Source organism: Cydia fagiglandana, chromosome 3 (genome assembly GCF_963556715.1).
Source record: "Cydia fagiglandana chromosome 3, ilCydFagi1.1, whole genome shotgun sequence".
Classification (NCBI taxonomy): domain Eukaryota; kingdom Metazoa; phylum Arthropoda; class Insecta; order Lepidoptera; family Tortricidae; genus Cydia; species Cydia fagiglandana.
Window position 1 is genome coordinate 11,968,143 of NC_085934.1, and position 16,404 is coordinate 11,984,546.

The 16,404-nt window shown below is 38.5% G+C and overlaps 1 protein-coding gene across 2 annotated transcripts in view; it reads right to left on the bottom strand.

Moving 5' to 3' along the window:
- Positions 1-902: 902 nt before the first annotated feature.
- The window catches only part of LOC134680076 (sphingomyelin phosphodiesterase), a 46,297-nt gene continuing 30,795 nt past the window's right edge, over positions 903-16,404 (bottom strand). The window contains exons 4-13 of one of the 2 annotated variants that reach the window (XM_063539105.1): positions 15,184-15,415; positions 14,120-14,280; positions 13,698-13,870; positions 13,089-13,283; positions 5,608-5,861; positions 5,303-5,412; positions 4,668-4,852; positions 4,002-4,193; positions 2,153-2,199; positions 903-1,414 (exon numbers count right to left, since the gene is read on the bottom strand). In XM_063539105.1, the coding sequence (XP_063395175.1) occupies positions 2,178-2,199; positions 4,002-4,193; positions 4,668-4,852; positions 5,303-5,412; positions 5,608-5,861; positions 13,089-13,283; positions 13,698-13,870; positions 14,120-14,280; positions 15,184-15,415 (1,524 nt within the window). In that variant the 3' untranslated portion in view covers positions 903-1,414; positions 2,153-2,177. The remainder of the gene's footprint in view (positions 1,415-2,152; positions 2,200-4,001; positions 4,194-4,667; positions 4,853-5,302; positions 5,413-5,607; positions 5,862-13,088; positions 13,284-13,697; positions 13,871-14,119; positions 14,281-15,183; positions 15,416-16,404) is intronic. The other variant, XM_063539104.1, reaches the window with a different exon arrangement.

The following is a 16,404-nucleotide window of genomic DNA, read 5'->3' on the forward strand; positions in this document are numbered from 1 at the left end:
TTTTGCATTTTAACTATGATTTTATTATTAAATTCAAGTACTATTGCATAACCTCTTTCCATAATTGTACGTAATGGTATTGACTGGTACATACCTCATTTTTAATTATAATTGTATTTTATTTAGGATAGCATTCAGTTAGTTTCGCATTAGTTATCGCTACTAAGTTACGTATTTAATGCTCTTAATTTTATTGTCACAAAACATCGAATTACTCAATGTCATAGTGTAGAATTATCAATTTTGGTTATGCAGACATAATTATGGGCACAATTGTGTTTTGACACATTTTAAATAATTTTAAAGACTCATTTGATTTTAATGTAAATACATAATTATTATAATTCGGGACGCTTCGAAAGCTCTCTATTTCTGTGAATTGAAGTTTTAAAGATAAATAAAAAGTTGATAAAATATTGTATTTAATTTATCTTGGCCGAACCCTTCGAAAAAATATCAATAAATTAAAAAAAAATGCCGTGACCATTTAGTTAACTAAAATGTCCTAATCAACTACATGATATGGTATTAGTTATGCTTTTTTTTTCTTACAATAGTAGGTACCCTATATTAATGATAAAGACTGTAAAGTAGGTATAACCAGGGGTGCGAAGCTCCTGACTTCGGCCAAACTCGGCTCCGCTCGGCTCAGCATTGCTCCGAGCAATTATTAGGGTTGGCACCACTTGACTTCCTTTTGCGTGCACGACCACAGATAAGATAATCACTTGAATTTTGACAACCCTAATTAGCCGAAAGGGATAGTGCCATGTATTAGAAAGAGATAGCATGATTCGACCCTGAACCGCTGTCAAACTTCGGTTTTGTAGGAAGCTTCCTTTCTGTACGGTAGTACTATTATTTATTCTGTGGTATAACACTTAATGAAGCACATGTATACATTTAAAATCATTTAATTAAAAATTTACAGATTTGTAGATATGTACAATATAAAATTACTTAAATTATTATTAACATCAAATTATCATTAAGTCTATACAAGTTTCAGTATTTAGTACAGTTTGAGACCACCGTACGAGTAGTGTGAATCAGATTATGTTTTAAATTTGATTCGAAGCCAATGTTAGGAACCTTATTTTTAAATAATATTTTAGAATAGATCTATATGGTTGAAGCTATAAGTCATCAATGTTACGTAGAATAAAAAATAATAACGGAATCAATGGGACTAATTTACTAGTCTTGCGTAAACACACAGATCAATTAGATTGTTCGAGATTAGGTAATCAGTTCCCTGTAATAATTGAAGTCACTACAGCAGCTTTACTTAACTACCGAGCTTCCGGCGCTGATCAAACTTCCGCTGTTTTCATTCGGCACTTCTCAGCCGAGACCCATCACGAACTTTGGTATCGAATATGCCACTTGAGGTATTTGCATTATCATTGACATCCTGAAATGAATTGTTAATACAGTTTTAAATCACTGTAATACCCTCATGACCAGTGGTTACCAGATAACGGACCACGGTCCGGATCCAGGCCGCCGACCTATTTTATTTTTTTGCTTAAATATTTCTTCTTCCTCGCGTCATCCCGGCATTTTGCCACGGCTCATGGGAGCCTCGGGTCCGCTTGACAACTGATCCCATGATTTGATGTAAGCACTAGTTTTTACGAAAGCGACTGCCATCTGACCTTCCGACCTAGAGGGGAAACTAGGCCTTATTGGGATTAGTCCGGTTTCCTCACGATGTTTTCCTTCACCGAAAAGCGAAAAGCTTTTTGCTTAAATATTTAGTAACTCTCAAGTAGAAACGGGCCGCGATGGTCACTTTATTTTAAAAACCGGGCCACAGAAGACAGGTCAATTCATGATTGTCAATAAACAATTCTTGGTTACCCCCACTCGCTGAGCTTCAAAATTATTTGTTCTATACCTACCCTGATATTGCTATTCGATTCTTGCAACCAGGATAACTTATCCTGCATAGGTATATTGCTGCTTGTATCGCAAGAAATCCCTTAACCTTTTGAACGCCAAGAACGCTTATAAGTGCTGTGGCGTACCTTGTCAAAGTATGGTTTATATATTTGCTAGCTTATGCTAGAGATATTGCCGTGTGCATGACGTTCTTGGGTTTGTCAGATGTTCAAAAGGTTAAGACAGTTTAATGTTAAATTGTACCCACCTTTGCGTTTGTTATATCCACCACCTTAAACTTGCTGTACACTAGGTCTGTACAAAAAGAAATAAACAATAATAAGGTATGTACAGTCAAATGCAGTTAATATCAAAAGCTGTTTAATAGTTAATACAGTACCGGCCAAAACATCTGTTTTTTTTTATTCATACTCAATGATTCCTTGTCAGTCATGACGAAAGATAACTTTTATCTTTACTTGAAAATTGAAATTGAATTGGCCGATACTGTTTATGCAGAAATGCGAGAACCATCACCATTTCAAGCTGTAGGAACAAAAATCCGATTTAGTACGTGTCAGACCACGCACAATTAAGGGTTCCATATATTGTATAGTCAGCCAAGAAAGTGGTTTACCACTTTTCGACTCTATCATCTGACTGATAGAGTCGAAAAGTGGTAAACCACTTTTTTGGCTGACTGTACCTATTTGATCGTATCATCATAGGCCTTTTCGTCTATTGCAGACGATTTATATATATATCGATTTGGTCCTATATAAAATCTTGCCTGAGATAAAATCAATTTATTTCTTTTCTTTTATTTATTTTTATACGAAATACGGCACTCAGCACTTACACCCTTTGGTTGAATGAAGATAGTTTTTATTTTGAGTTATCCTGTTAAAAACAATTTTAGTATGAAGTATTTCCTTATCAATATCTACATTGACTATTTATATACCGTAGTTAAATTTGTGTCCCAAAATAGTTTCTACTTAAAATACATATATTTGACATACGGACGAACAGACGGGACGTAATTAACCTTACGAACAGCTTGATAACATTGTAACTAAGTTGGTAGATGATTTCTTTTTCTTATGAGCTGAGATGGAAGTCGCCAGGTGGTAGAATGCCAATGAAAATTGTACATATTTTATATTATTCTGTTACGTAAATAAAATTATTTTGTTAGTAAGCTAGATTTTGCTGTTTAGGTAGAGTGCAGTACGTAAACGATGTTGAGAGAAAGTAATAGAGAATTCTCTCCATGCAGGTATTAACTATGCCTTTGGACCGTAGTCCAAAAATAGTTGGCATCAAACTTCTTACGATGTTGAACTGTATGGAAGCTTTAGACAAGTTGCAAAATGGAAAATGGAAGCGAAGGGTATTGAAATACGCCACTGATCCACTTTTTACAACTTTTAGTTATTACTTATTAGGCCTAGGTGCAGTGCATGTTTGTTCATCGCTAGTGCAGCTGTAAGTGCAGATACATGGTGTTTAATACATATTTTTACCTTGACATATCATTCCATTATTTAGTAGAAAAGCAAAATTTATAAAGCATCCAAAACTACTTTGATTAAGTTTTCTATAGCTGTGAAACTGAAAATACGACATAAATAAATGTATACGTACATAAATTACATAAGTACCTAATCATTATTTATTCAAGGATGTGAAGATACGGGCAGGCAAATATTTACATAGATAGGATAGGTAACACATAGTACTTTTAGAGTACAAAACAGTGTCGCTGGACTATAGTTCAGTCGTTGCACGTGTTGCACTGCATTCTGCATTCAACATGCTACAAGACTAAGTGCTTTTTTATTACATTGTTAAAGTGGGATTCCATCTAGAGTTGAATAGGTAATCGATTACTTAGCGATTACAAGTGCTTAAATCATAATTATTAATTATGCTGCAGATTGTGAGACCGAGTAATTCATAATCAATCAAGTTTATAGTATGAACTTGTCTTTAGTCCAGACACTACTGTGATATATCTATCGGGTGTATAATATCGCTTTTGATTGAGTGAAATATGTACACTGCAGTATGGCTCTGCATTTTCTAAATTTCTCGAACACTGCTGAGCTACTTACGAGACTGAGAGCCCATTATAGAACCATGCTCGCCACGTTTGCGGCGCCGGCGCCGAACCGTCGATGCGCGCCTCGATGTGCCCGCACAATGCGCGGCGGTCGTGCGAGCGGCCCGAGCGCGCGTCGCATACCAGCCGCTTGCGGCATTCGCCGTCGCAAGTGCCTCGGCGAGGACTGTTCTTCCAGTAATGCCTGGAAGATTATTATCTAATGCATTATAGAAGAAATACAGAAGTAATCCCAGTGGAGCAATACTTAAGAGATGAGCACTAGCGACCATAATTCACCTACAAAAGGGGGAATACAAGCAATTTTCAACTGACAGTTGTAAGGTGATTGATGTAGAACTAGCCGTCCTGAGCCATTATGGCGACGATTTATTGAGAGAAAAATGAAAATTGGTCCAATTAGCTGAAAGGAAGCAAAGGACGCTGCAAGAGATTTGAGGGAGCGTTGTGTGATCACGTCAAGGTCCTATATAGTCGCAAGAGTGCATCGATAATAAATCTTCCTAGGTGTCTACCTCGGTTAAAGGGTGTACTATCATAAGCAGTCGCCATTACGAAGATTGAACCTCCACAGTACTGGCACCTACGTTACTTAGTTATCATGTGTTGTCTAATTTACTTTAAATAAGGCAATAAAATAATTGGAAACTTTAATTACTTGAAATATAAATTGAAAACATCTTCCTTGGCTGTCATGTCGTCAATGAACTTGTCCCAGTCTTGCGGCCGCAGGGCGTTCATTGTGTACGCCGACCGCGCAGAGTACAGCTTGTACCATATCGGGTAGCCAAACAAATTGGCCTCTTTCAAGTTCATTATCCATGTCTCGTGATCCACCACTAACTGAAAATTACAATAAAACTTAGAAATTGATTTTTGAACGCTAATCACTAACCATGCCGTCTTATGATGGCTAGAATCACGGATCAACAAACTGAATAAACTTCACTCTACAAGTACGTTTTTGTAGTGTATTTTAGCCATACATTTTCGCGATTCTTGCTGTGTAAATAAGTACCTACGTTATTGACCTAGCGTTGGCAAGGGTCTCCGTTTCAGCATGGGCAAAAATGCTTTCGTATGTGCTGATGTTCTCCTTTGCAGGTCGCATTTCTCAAACGATTTCTTAATTTTTCTGTCGTTTCGTTTTTTGGAAAATGGCGTAAGTGCAGGTTAGGTCTATGGTCTATGCCACCTAAGAACGAGGTTGTTTTTTCAAGCTTATGAAGCTTATTACGAGGTCTACAGCCCACATAGCCACTAGTAGTTTAGACAGTTTACATCTAGACGTACCCGAGTAGTTGCTTCATGATCTCCGTCCACATAATATATTCGATACCCAAGATTTAAATCATAGTAAGGCGATACAGACGGTCCCACATAGGCTATACTTGTTGCTCTGCCTGTAAACAAATAAAATACGTAAATGTTAAGTCATGTTTTCCTTTCCCCTAGAAGGATAAAAAAAATAGAGCAGCTATTTTCACGAGCATATGACGTATAATTTTTTTCTTAATATTTCGGAAAACGATTAGACCTGCCGATTTTGCAATAAACGTAAGGTAGAGACGAGTTTGTAGCATATTTTTAGTATTTACCTAGATCGTTTGGATCGTAAAACACCTCGAATTCATCAAAATGCGTGTGTCCGAAAAATTGTGCAGTAATCGTGGACTCATAACGGTTAATGATGGCGTAGTAGTTTCTGCTCCACACTTTTAAACAGTCAGAGTGACCGGGCGGTATGTGGCCGATTATGTGAACTTTCTCCCCGCTGAACTCTGCCGATTGCAGCTCGTAGATGAGCCACTGAAGTTCGGTCGCCGGGTCGGTGCTGTTGAGTAACAGCCACCTAAAAAAATATAATTTGGAATTAATATTTTTCAAAATTAAAGCAAGATTCATCTACCTATTGGTAGGGTGGTTGTCCCCGAAATTAAAGACCGGAAGATAAGAAGTGTGTATATTTATTACCTATGTACCTACTTATGTATAACCCATTTGAATATTGATACGACACGTATCTGTATAAAGTCCCTTACTTATGACGCTATTCTGTGAGAGTGTACTAGCCGTTTTACCGGCATTCTGACTACGTATTAGATAAGACAAAGGCGTGGATTCCGAGGGAAGAGGAAGTTTTGCAACTGTTGCAAGCGGCGGAGTTAATTAACGTCTCTAATTTAACACAAAAGAGCATCAATTTAACGATCATGTCATCATTGCATGGGAATACCGAGGTGGCACAATCACCAGCAGAAGTTGCTAAGTAGTGTTCATAAAGATCTGAGCACAACTGTACTGTCAAGACTGTCAAGAGAGTGGGACCCGTTTAACCACTTCGCCCGTTAAGCTACTACACTGCTGCTTACGGGACATAGGTACGTTTGAGTCTATTAGAGCAGCTACTCTAGAGGTTATTTATTACCTATGCCAACCTATCAGTGGCAGAGCGTCCATAGAACTCGATTCCCATCGGCTTGTCTGATATTCAGGCTCTTGGGCCATTTTCTTTAACCCTTAAATGCATGATCTTTTGTATTACTTCAAAAAAAATCAAATAGATCAGTAATGTTGGATAGAATCAGGGAAAAATAAAGAAAAAAATCATAGTAATTAAAAAACATACATTTTATCAAAAAAAAGCCTTGATGCATATATACATCACTATGCATTAGCGTCTAAACATTACTAAGCGTCTGAAGATTACTAATTTATTGATGAAACTTTGTGAAACAGTTATTTCTTGGATTCAAGCAAAGAGGCACTTTACATTTTGAGCAAGACCAGGTTGTTGTCCCGTTGCAATTAGGTATTTTGCACCTAAGACGAGTATCAATCATAGGCCAGTGATCAAAGCCATCTTTTCTTACATCGACGCTTGGCAGAGGATGACTAGTTCCTTTTTGTTTCTTCGCTTGTAGTCCTTGTTCGATGGAAGCGTTACTTGGACGTCCTCTTTTGATGCCGTAAGTTAATCCAATATTGCAAAGGACATCAGCCAATTCATTGCGAAATTGCCCAAGGTTCGGTAGTTGTTTTGTTGGAACATCCTTTGCAATGCAATTCTTTTTCATTAAAATCCAGGAATTTATTACCGCCAAGTCCAAAAGGTGATAAAATAAACGCAAGTACCATTTACGGCTTTTGACCCTGATACGATAGCGGCCTAAATAGCTATCCATTAGGTCCACACCACCCATATGCATGTTATATTCTTGCACAATTTTTGGACAAGGTATTTCCACTTTTTGTTTTTGTTTTTTGTCATAACGTGCGGAAATTCCCATCGGCTCGGAACCAATGTAGTCAGATAAAAGCGTAACTATCTTGTTATCTTTCCACGCCGTCACCGAAAAGTCAATTCCGTCAAAGTGCGTAATCCTCTCTTCATGTGTTCCCCTTGGAACTGATGCCTTCAACATCTCTTTTTTATCCGGTAGACGACAGTTTGGAAGTCTATTTTGCTGCACGGTGCCAACGCAGTGTATTCCTTGTTTTGCCAGATGATAAACCAGAGGCAATGAAGTGTAGAAGTTGTCGAAGAATACTATGTGATTTCTCATTCTCGGAATCACCCTGGCTAAACGTAAGACTACATTGTTTGTTTTTCCCAGGTCCGGCTCGCCTGCGGGTCTATCTTTCTTTTCTTGCCCGGAATAAACTTCAAAACGGTATGCGTAACCCATAAGACTACACAAAACGAAGAGCTTATATCCCCATTTATGAGGTTTATTAGGTAGATATTGTTTGAGGAAGTGGCCGATTTTGGTAGAGCACATTTGCTCGTCTACAGAGAGACGTTGGTCCATTGGTATTGATGAAAACTTTTCATTTAGATGTTCTATTACTGGTCTTATTTTGTGTAAGCGGTCGTGATCTGGGTGCTCTCTTGTCAAATGTTTTGTGTTATCATTGAAATGCAGTAAACTTCGTATCCGCTCAAATTTATTTACTGGCATAACGCTTTTCACAGGCTCGTAACCGTATTTTTCATGCCAATAAGCCCGCACACTTGGGAATTGTTGGACAGACATAAATAAAATAATACCTATAAATTGTTGGACGTCTTTAGGTGTTATATTCTGCGAACGAGCCGGGTCTTTTTGACATGAATATAGATTTGATTCATCAGAAATTTGTTGGAGAAAATCTGGTGTAAAGAAATAATTAAAGCATTGATATGGCGTATCAAGATCTTGTATTGTTCTGTCGGTGGATTCAATGATGTCGGAATCAGGTGTTATTTTAGTTTCGTCGTAAGACATATGGCCTACTTTCCAAATAAGCTTCCGTTTGTCGAAATGTTGATTATCATGCCTATCTTCAACAAGTGGTGGATCGCTATCATCCTGTTCAGTATCAGCAGTACGTTCTTCGTGCGTTCCACGACTACCGTCAAAAGCTTCCTCATCCAGTAAGTCTCTCAAAATTTCTCTAGCATCGGTGTAAAATAAATCCTCATCATCATTCTCGTCATCCAAGCCATCCTCAGACACGTTGCCATCTTCTAACGCAGCCAATAATTGTTCGATATCCCTATCTTGTAGCCGTTTCGCCATCCTAACAAAAAATAGAAAACGCCAATAATTGTATTTGCAAAACTAAGCTTAGTACTAAAAAACGTAATTTTTGGGGAATTTTCTTTGAAACTATTGTTTTCTTTTTAATTATTGACCCTAAAAAATAGTCATTAATATCATTAATTAATTATAGTCAGTCAACCTTTAGGCTAAGCAGAGAGGTTGAGGGCAGTGCTTTATAGTTTGAAAAAAAAAACTGGTTATTTTTAAATTAAAAATATAAAAAGGTGGCAAAGTTAAAACACCTATTTTCATTTCGTTTCACCTTTGTTAAAAGCATAAATTAGGTAGATCGACTAAAGATGATGAAATCTGACGATTTAACATTGTTTAATTTTTGTTATTGGCAAATTTGCGAAATTATAAGAAATAAGGTGGCCCTAATAGCATTTTCTTGTAGGGATTTTGTTGGGCCTTTGTTTACGTATAAGTTGGGCAACCGTTATATTTGGCCGTATGATTTGCTGGAGGGCCCTCGACAAAGGCCCTCCCGAAGATTCCCAACAGAGGGCCATAAGAGTAATTTTTTCGTTGGGCCTATTTAAATAAATCATACAATTATTCAACGGTGGTGGTTTTGGTTGGGCCGTGGTTGGGCCTATACACATTTGTTTGATGGTTGGTTAATTGTTACATTTGGCCGTACGATTTGCTGGAGGGCCCTCGACAAAGGCCCTCCCGAAGATTCCCAACAGAGGGCCATTAGAGTAATTTTTTCGTTGGGCCTATTTAAATAAATCATACAATTATTCAACGGTGGTGGTTTTGGTTGGGCCGTGATTGGGCCTATACACATTTGTTTGATGGTTGGTTAATTGTTACATTTGGCCGTATGGCTTGCTGTAGGGCCAACTGCAAAAAAATAAAAAAGGGAAATTTTTTCGCTGTGCTTCTGTTTGCAAATTCAACAATTACCCAACGGCAAGTCAGGTAGGTCGGTAGGTAGTCGTGCACCAGGTTGAAGGCCCAACACAGCTTGTCCCACAAAGGGCCAACATTGTCACTTTAACGTTGGGCCTTGTGTAGGATTCGTACAATACTACCGTAGGTAAATAGTTGTGTAATTTATAGTGTGCCTACAGTCTAATTATGTAATGGGCTTTTGTTTACGAGTCCTACAGTTACCCTACGTTAGGTAAGTGGTTGTGTAATACGACGTTGGGCCTTTGCTGATAAATATTACAATTACACTACGGTAGGCATTGGTTGTATCCACATGAAGGCCCTAGGCAGCAGTTGTTGTTAATCTTCTCTGTATCGTTCCAATTTTAGTATATGTACTGCCGAAGCAAGTACACTTACTATACACTCTAATTTGTATATATACTAACCGCCCTTCGAAACTTCGTAAGCGAGATTTATGTTTTTTGAGATTTAAATTGAGAAAATGTTGGTAAAATACAATTTTTTAAATTTATGTATACATTTTATAGTTAAAGCTATTATATTTATAAGTTACTTTAAAAAAATATTATGATTATATACGGAATAATCGAGAAAATAACTATAACTTCGATGTTTGGAGACAGTAACGCCATCTAGTGACGCCACAAGCAAACTCAACTGGTATTGTTGGGCATCAGTACCACAGCCAATGTTGGTAAACGCGATATTTGTGCTCACTGGGCCAATGAATGTTATCGTTGTTTAGCCACCGGTACCAAAATACACAAAGGCCCATTGTTAGGCGTCAGTGCCACAGCCAATGTTGGTAAATACGATATTTGTCATCATTGGGCCATCGGATGATATCTTTGACTAGCCAACGTTACCAAAATACACAAAGGCCCATTGTTGGGCATCCGTGCCACAGCCAATGTTGGTAAATGCGGTATTCGTCACCATTGGGCCAACGAATGTTATCGTTGTTTAGCGAACGGTAGCAAAATACACAAAGGCCCATTGTTGGGCCTCAATGCTACAGCCAATGTTGGTAAATGCGATATTTGTCGTCATTGGGCCATCATATGATATCGTTGATTAGCCAACGTTACCAAAATAAATAAAGGCCCATTGTTGGGCATCAGTGCCACAGCCAATGTTGGTAAATGCGATATTTGTCATCATTGGGCCATCGGATGATATCGTTGATTAGCCAACGTTACCAAAATACACAAAGGCCCATTGTTGGGCATCAATGCTACAGCCAATGTTGGTAAATGCAATATTTGTCGTCATTGGGCCATCGTATGATATCGTTGATTTGCCAACGTTACCAAAATAAACAAAGGCCCATTGTTCGGCATCAGTGCCGCAGCCAATGTTTGGGCCATCGGATGATATCGTTGATTAGCCAACGTTACCAAAATACACAAAGGCCCATTGTTGGGCATCAATGCTACAGCCAATGTTGGTAAATGCAATATTTGTCGTCATTGGGCCATCGGATGATATCGTTGATTAGCCAACGTTACCAAAATAAAGAAAGGCCCATTGTTGGGCATCAGTGCCACCGCCAATGTTGGTAAATGCGATATCTGTCATCATTGGGCCATCGGATGATATCGTTGATTAGCCAACGTTACCAAAATACACAAAGGCCCATTGTTGGGCATCAATGCTACAGTCAATGTTGGTAAATGCGATATTTGTCGTCATTGGGCCATCGGATGATATCGTTGATTAGCCAACGTTACCAAATAAACAAAGGCCCGTTGTTGGGCATCAATGCTACAGCCAATGTTGGTAAATGCGATATTTGTCGTCATTGGGCCATCGGATGATATCGTTGATTAGCCAACGTTACCAAAATAAACAAAGGCCCATTGTTGGGCATCAGTGACACAGCCAATGTTGGTAAATGCGATTTATGTCATCATTGGGCCATCGGATGATATCGTTGATTAGCCAACGTTACCAAAATACACAAAGGCCCATTGTTGGGCATCAGTGCCACAGCCAATGTTGGTAAATGCGATATTTGTCATCATTGGGCCATCGGATGATATCGTTGATTAGCCAACGTTACCAAAATACACAAAGGCCCATTGTTGGGCATCAGTGCCACAGCCAATGTTGGTAAATGCGGTATTCGTCACCATTGGGCCAACGAATGTTATCGTTGTTTAGCGAACGGTAGCAAAATACACAAAGGCCCATTGTTGGGCATCACTGCCACTGCCAATGTTGGTAAATGCGATATATGTCGTCATTGGGCCAACGAATATTATCGTTGTTTAGCCAACGGTACCAAAATACACAAAGGCCCATTGTTGGGCATCTGTGCCACAGCGAATGTTGGTAAATGCGATGGTGGGCCAATACAAAATTAATGTTGGCTACGGAACGAACCTCATCCCAACGTTTTCCCTACCGTTGGCACCGTGGGCCCCAACGAAAATGCTACTAGGGGGATTACTTCATGGAAAAGAACTGCGAAAAGCCACTTCTAGAAAAGGTGCCTATTTTTTCAAATGTATTAAGTACTTGTTTTATTCTTTTATTATTAACATCACATAGTTATATTTTTTGTTTGTAGCAAATGTTGTTTAATTTATTACAGGTCAACAGTATCAAACAATCAATCTTTAGATTGTGGCTTCCTGATTGTATATTATGCCAATTGTTATACGATGTTCTCCCAATTTGGATAATCGATCTAAAAGAAGAAAATATAATATTAATAGGAGACCTGTGTAAATGTGGGCACAATAATAATTTAGCACATTACAATGACATAGAACGATATCTGCCCGATCTTTTTTGTGTAAGATGTGCCAGGCCTCTATTTAATTTAGAAGTAAAGTCGTAAATTATAGCATATGGTTGTTTTATTAACTACATGACTGTGACTAGAGTCAATAATATTATATTAAAGCGTCACACTCAACTGACGCTGCCAATTTCCAATACCACGGATGCCAATTTATAAGAAAATAATATCTAAAACTTCTCAATAGTTATTCAAATAACGAAATAATACAGTGAATTCTATTAGGACCGATTTTGCATGGTGATGTATTTACGCATCACATATAAAACACTAATTTTTAGAAAACAGTACTATTATTATCAAACCTGTTAATAATATACCTTCCACTTACTTTATTTCCTTTTCAGAAACAATTATTCCTTCCAGTGTTTTTAATTATTTGTTAATGAAATTTAAACTTGAAAATTTCGTGGCGATCAGTTTTGCAACTTACGCGCCAAAGTTTGTAAATATGATAATACAGAAAAAAAAATAATCAAAAGTTTATGGATGCGTTCAGAATCTACTACGTAAATGTCACATTTATTTAAAAAAAGTAATAAACGTTATATTAAATATCTGAATATTGAGCCACGAGCCATCAAACATGTGATGTATATATACATCACTATGCATTTAAGGGTTAAACTTTTGAAGAAAAGGAAGGGCAACTCAGCTACGGCTTGCCTACGAACAATCTAAACGCGCCGCCACTGCAACCTATGCTCATGATAATGCTAGGTTCATACTCGGCATAATTTATATAACATGTAGATAACGTATTAAGATTAAAAAGAATACGGACCAGTTTTTGTTGTTGCAATAGTTCATGTTGAGTGATATGATGCGGAAGCCGGGGCGCACGAGGACAGAGTAGAACGCCCCGCGGCGAACCGTGTGGGACACTCCGGCGGGTAGCCACCGTCGCCACTGGGCGTCCAGTTCGTCGTACAACCAGGCTATGTTGGACTCCGGTGACGATATGTATGGCGGTGGGAAACTGAAAACAATAGGAATATGATTTGGAAACAGAACACGGCATGATTACCTACATGCGGCCATGGCGACCTCACTGATAATCGCAGCGTGTGGGTAAATAAAAGGATTCAACTTAGATACTTAATGGATTATATCTTTTTAATATGAGCATAGGGTAAGTTAGTAATAACTGACATTTATCTCGTTTGGTACATTCCTACTCGACATGTGGAATTCAAAATATGTTAATCCAAAGAAAAAACTGATCGGAACTGTACCAGAACGTTCAACATGTTTTTATATAAAAGTCAATTTAAAAATATCAACCTTAATCAAGCACATACGAGCGCTCGTGTTGATTGATACGACCTCGAGCATTATGTACATGAACACAACGGAACGAGTAATGAACCTGTATCCATAATTGTATCCGTACCTATTAACTGGAGAGGACTCGTGGTTACCGAGAGCGGGGAAGATGGGAACACCCGGAAACATATCGGACATCTGGGCTACAGTCTCCTGCAGAACTTTGAGGTTTTCTTCCTTTGTCTGATTCCAAACGTCGTGAGGAGGCAAGTCACCAGTCCACAAAATATAGTCGATATCCTGGAAAACGCCATAAGCAAATCGTTGAAGTCTATAAAAGGTGATCTTAATCCATTGAAAGCCATGAATACTTTGTGAAGATAAGTATAATGAGGCTACCTAGTAGATGAGAGCAAGGAGACTTTTCTTTATGGCAAGCTGCTCGGAGTCTGGAGTAGTCAATGATTAAAATTAGGTAATAAATTGAAGAGGCGTCAATTGACGAGTCCAATTATTCCGGACACCGGGCATTTAGATAAAATTAATTACCGTATGCGTATCAGCGATATGCTTCAACATATGGTCGATGGTCCTCTTGGGCGTGTCGCACTTGCGGTAGTCGCCCCAGCGGCCGGCGCCGCCGCCGGGCGTCACCGCAGGCCCGTTGGACGCACGGCAGCACAGCGGCTCGTTGCATTCTGCGTTTGCACCTGCGCAGAGCAATATTTACTTACTTCAAATATGATATTTAGCATCATTAGTCAAAGGCTTCTTAACATTGGAAAAAAAAACATCATCCCGGGGTGAAATTACTCGCGTAAGATTTTTTTTAAATCTGAGGTTGAAGTCTCTTTGACACATTCCTGTTCCTCCTCCAAGCTGGAGCTAGTTTACTATAGAACTATTATTGACTACTTACTGAACTCTAATGAGATTTAACATTTTTCCAGACTAGACCAATTTACAAGGCTTTCCCAAATATCCAATTATATTCCAAATAAACCAAGTTTGATGATTGACTTGAAACCAAGTCACATTTCCCGTAAGTTCAATCTAATTCGAACCTTAAATCGGATTGCTAATGTTGAAATTCTATTGGCTGAATGTGGTAAATAAATCGTAATATGCCTGGAAAAGGGTTAAATATACAAATCGATAATTACGAAGACCTTAATTATTACACGCGTGTTCGCGTTCTCCTTTCTTAAACCATATAAGGGTTCAGTCCTAATTCGATTTAATTTTTATGCGTAAGTCGTCCTAGCGACGCCTTTAGCGTTTTATTCTAATTTTGTAGCTTTGCCATTCGCCCACTACATAGGTTACTAAATATTCAATGGATTCTGCAAGAACGCTTGCTCTTAGGTCAACGACTTATAATGGAATTTTTAGGTAGCATATGATTACATGTCTGCGTAACAATTTATATTCGTACCTACCGTTGTAAAAAAGTAATAAAAAACGTGCCTATTATAAAATCACAGTATGAATCGTGACCCGTATTCGATCAATCTTAATCGCGTGACATTCTTCTACAGTATCTGTTTAAAAGAATGCCAAGCGATGTTGAACTAAAACGATGATTATTTCTGTTACTATTTATAAATATTTACCTTCAGCGTAATACGGATCGAAATGAGTATCAGAAATCTGAAGAACTTTGAACGTTGGAGCCTTGTCTACCGGGATATCGAGGACTTTCGAGGCTGGCTTCGGCACCGGAGGAAAAGCAACCTCCCATTCATGGTAAGGATTATACACGTCACCACAAGCGTCGCCTATGACGAAGCTGCATATCTCATCGGGTCCTATTGTTACACGCTTCAGTACGTATACAACTTCACTCTGAAAGTGAAAATAAGTGTGAAAAAAGAAATGTGCTGTCTAATCGTGTGGTCAGTTAACCGCACACCACAAGCATTCAAATGCCTAGGTACAGTCAGCATCAGATATACCTGAGCGGGCAAGGTGTCCAAGAAAACATATACACTTCAGTCGTCACAAAAACAAGGACATCTAAGTTGTCATTTTCACGTAGGCTTTCAGTTCGTCACATACATCTTAACTTCTGAGTTTTTCTTTAACACATGCACCCTTATTTAATCACAATGACAATAACGGTTAGAAAGCCAGTGGTAACTAAGCACTCAAATTCAAGCTGCTGTCATTAATACCTACACGCACTGCCAATCACTTACGTCAGCAGCCAGGGTGCCACCAGTTGCTAAGCAGTTGTTATTTCAATGGTAACTAAGCATCAACATTTTATCTGTTTAACTTTTAAAAAAAATACTGTAGCAGCTTCGAATTGATACCTCCTTTCATAAAGAAGTATTTTATCGTCAAGTGTCAAACTTAGACAATAAATAAGTATTAGGTTCTACGTGAAATGATCGGTTTTTATTTTAACTGTCATAGGCGGCCGTTCTTCCAAATCGTAGAGCATATATATTATATATGTTAATATATTTATTTAGCCCACCTATTGAACTAAAATATACTAAAATACGATGCTCCGAATCGATCAAAGAACGAAGGACAAAATAATTGAATTGAAACGTAACACGTTCACTGTCCCAATCTGACATGTAAACCTTATGGTTTTTTAACACATTCACTGCCCCCAATGCACATGTGCGTTCACCGTCATACAAGTTTGTTCCTAGGCCACGCCCCGTGGCAGTGAATGCGTTAATAGAGGCTAGCCGTGGCCCCACGTCCTCACGTGGGGCCACGGGCAGTAAAGGTGTTAAACATATCCAACCATGACTTCTCTCTTTATTTTGTTGGTTTGACTCATGACCCGCAAGAACGGTGACTCCTCTTTTACAGAT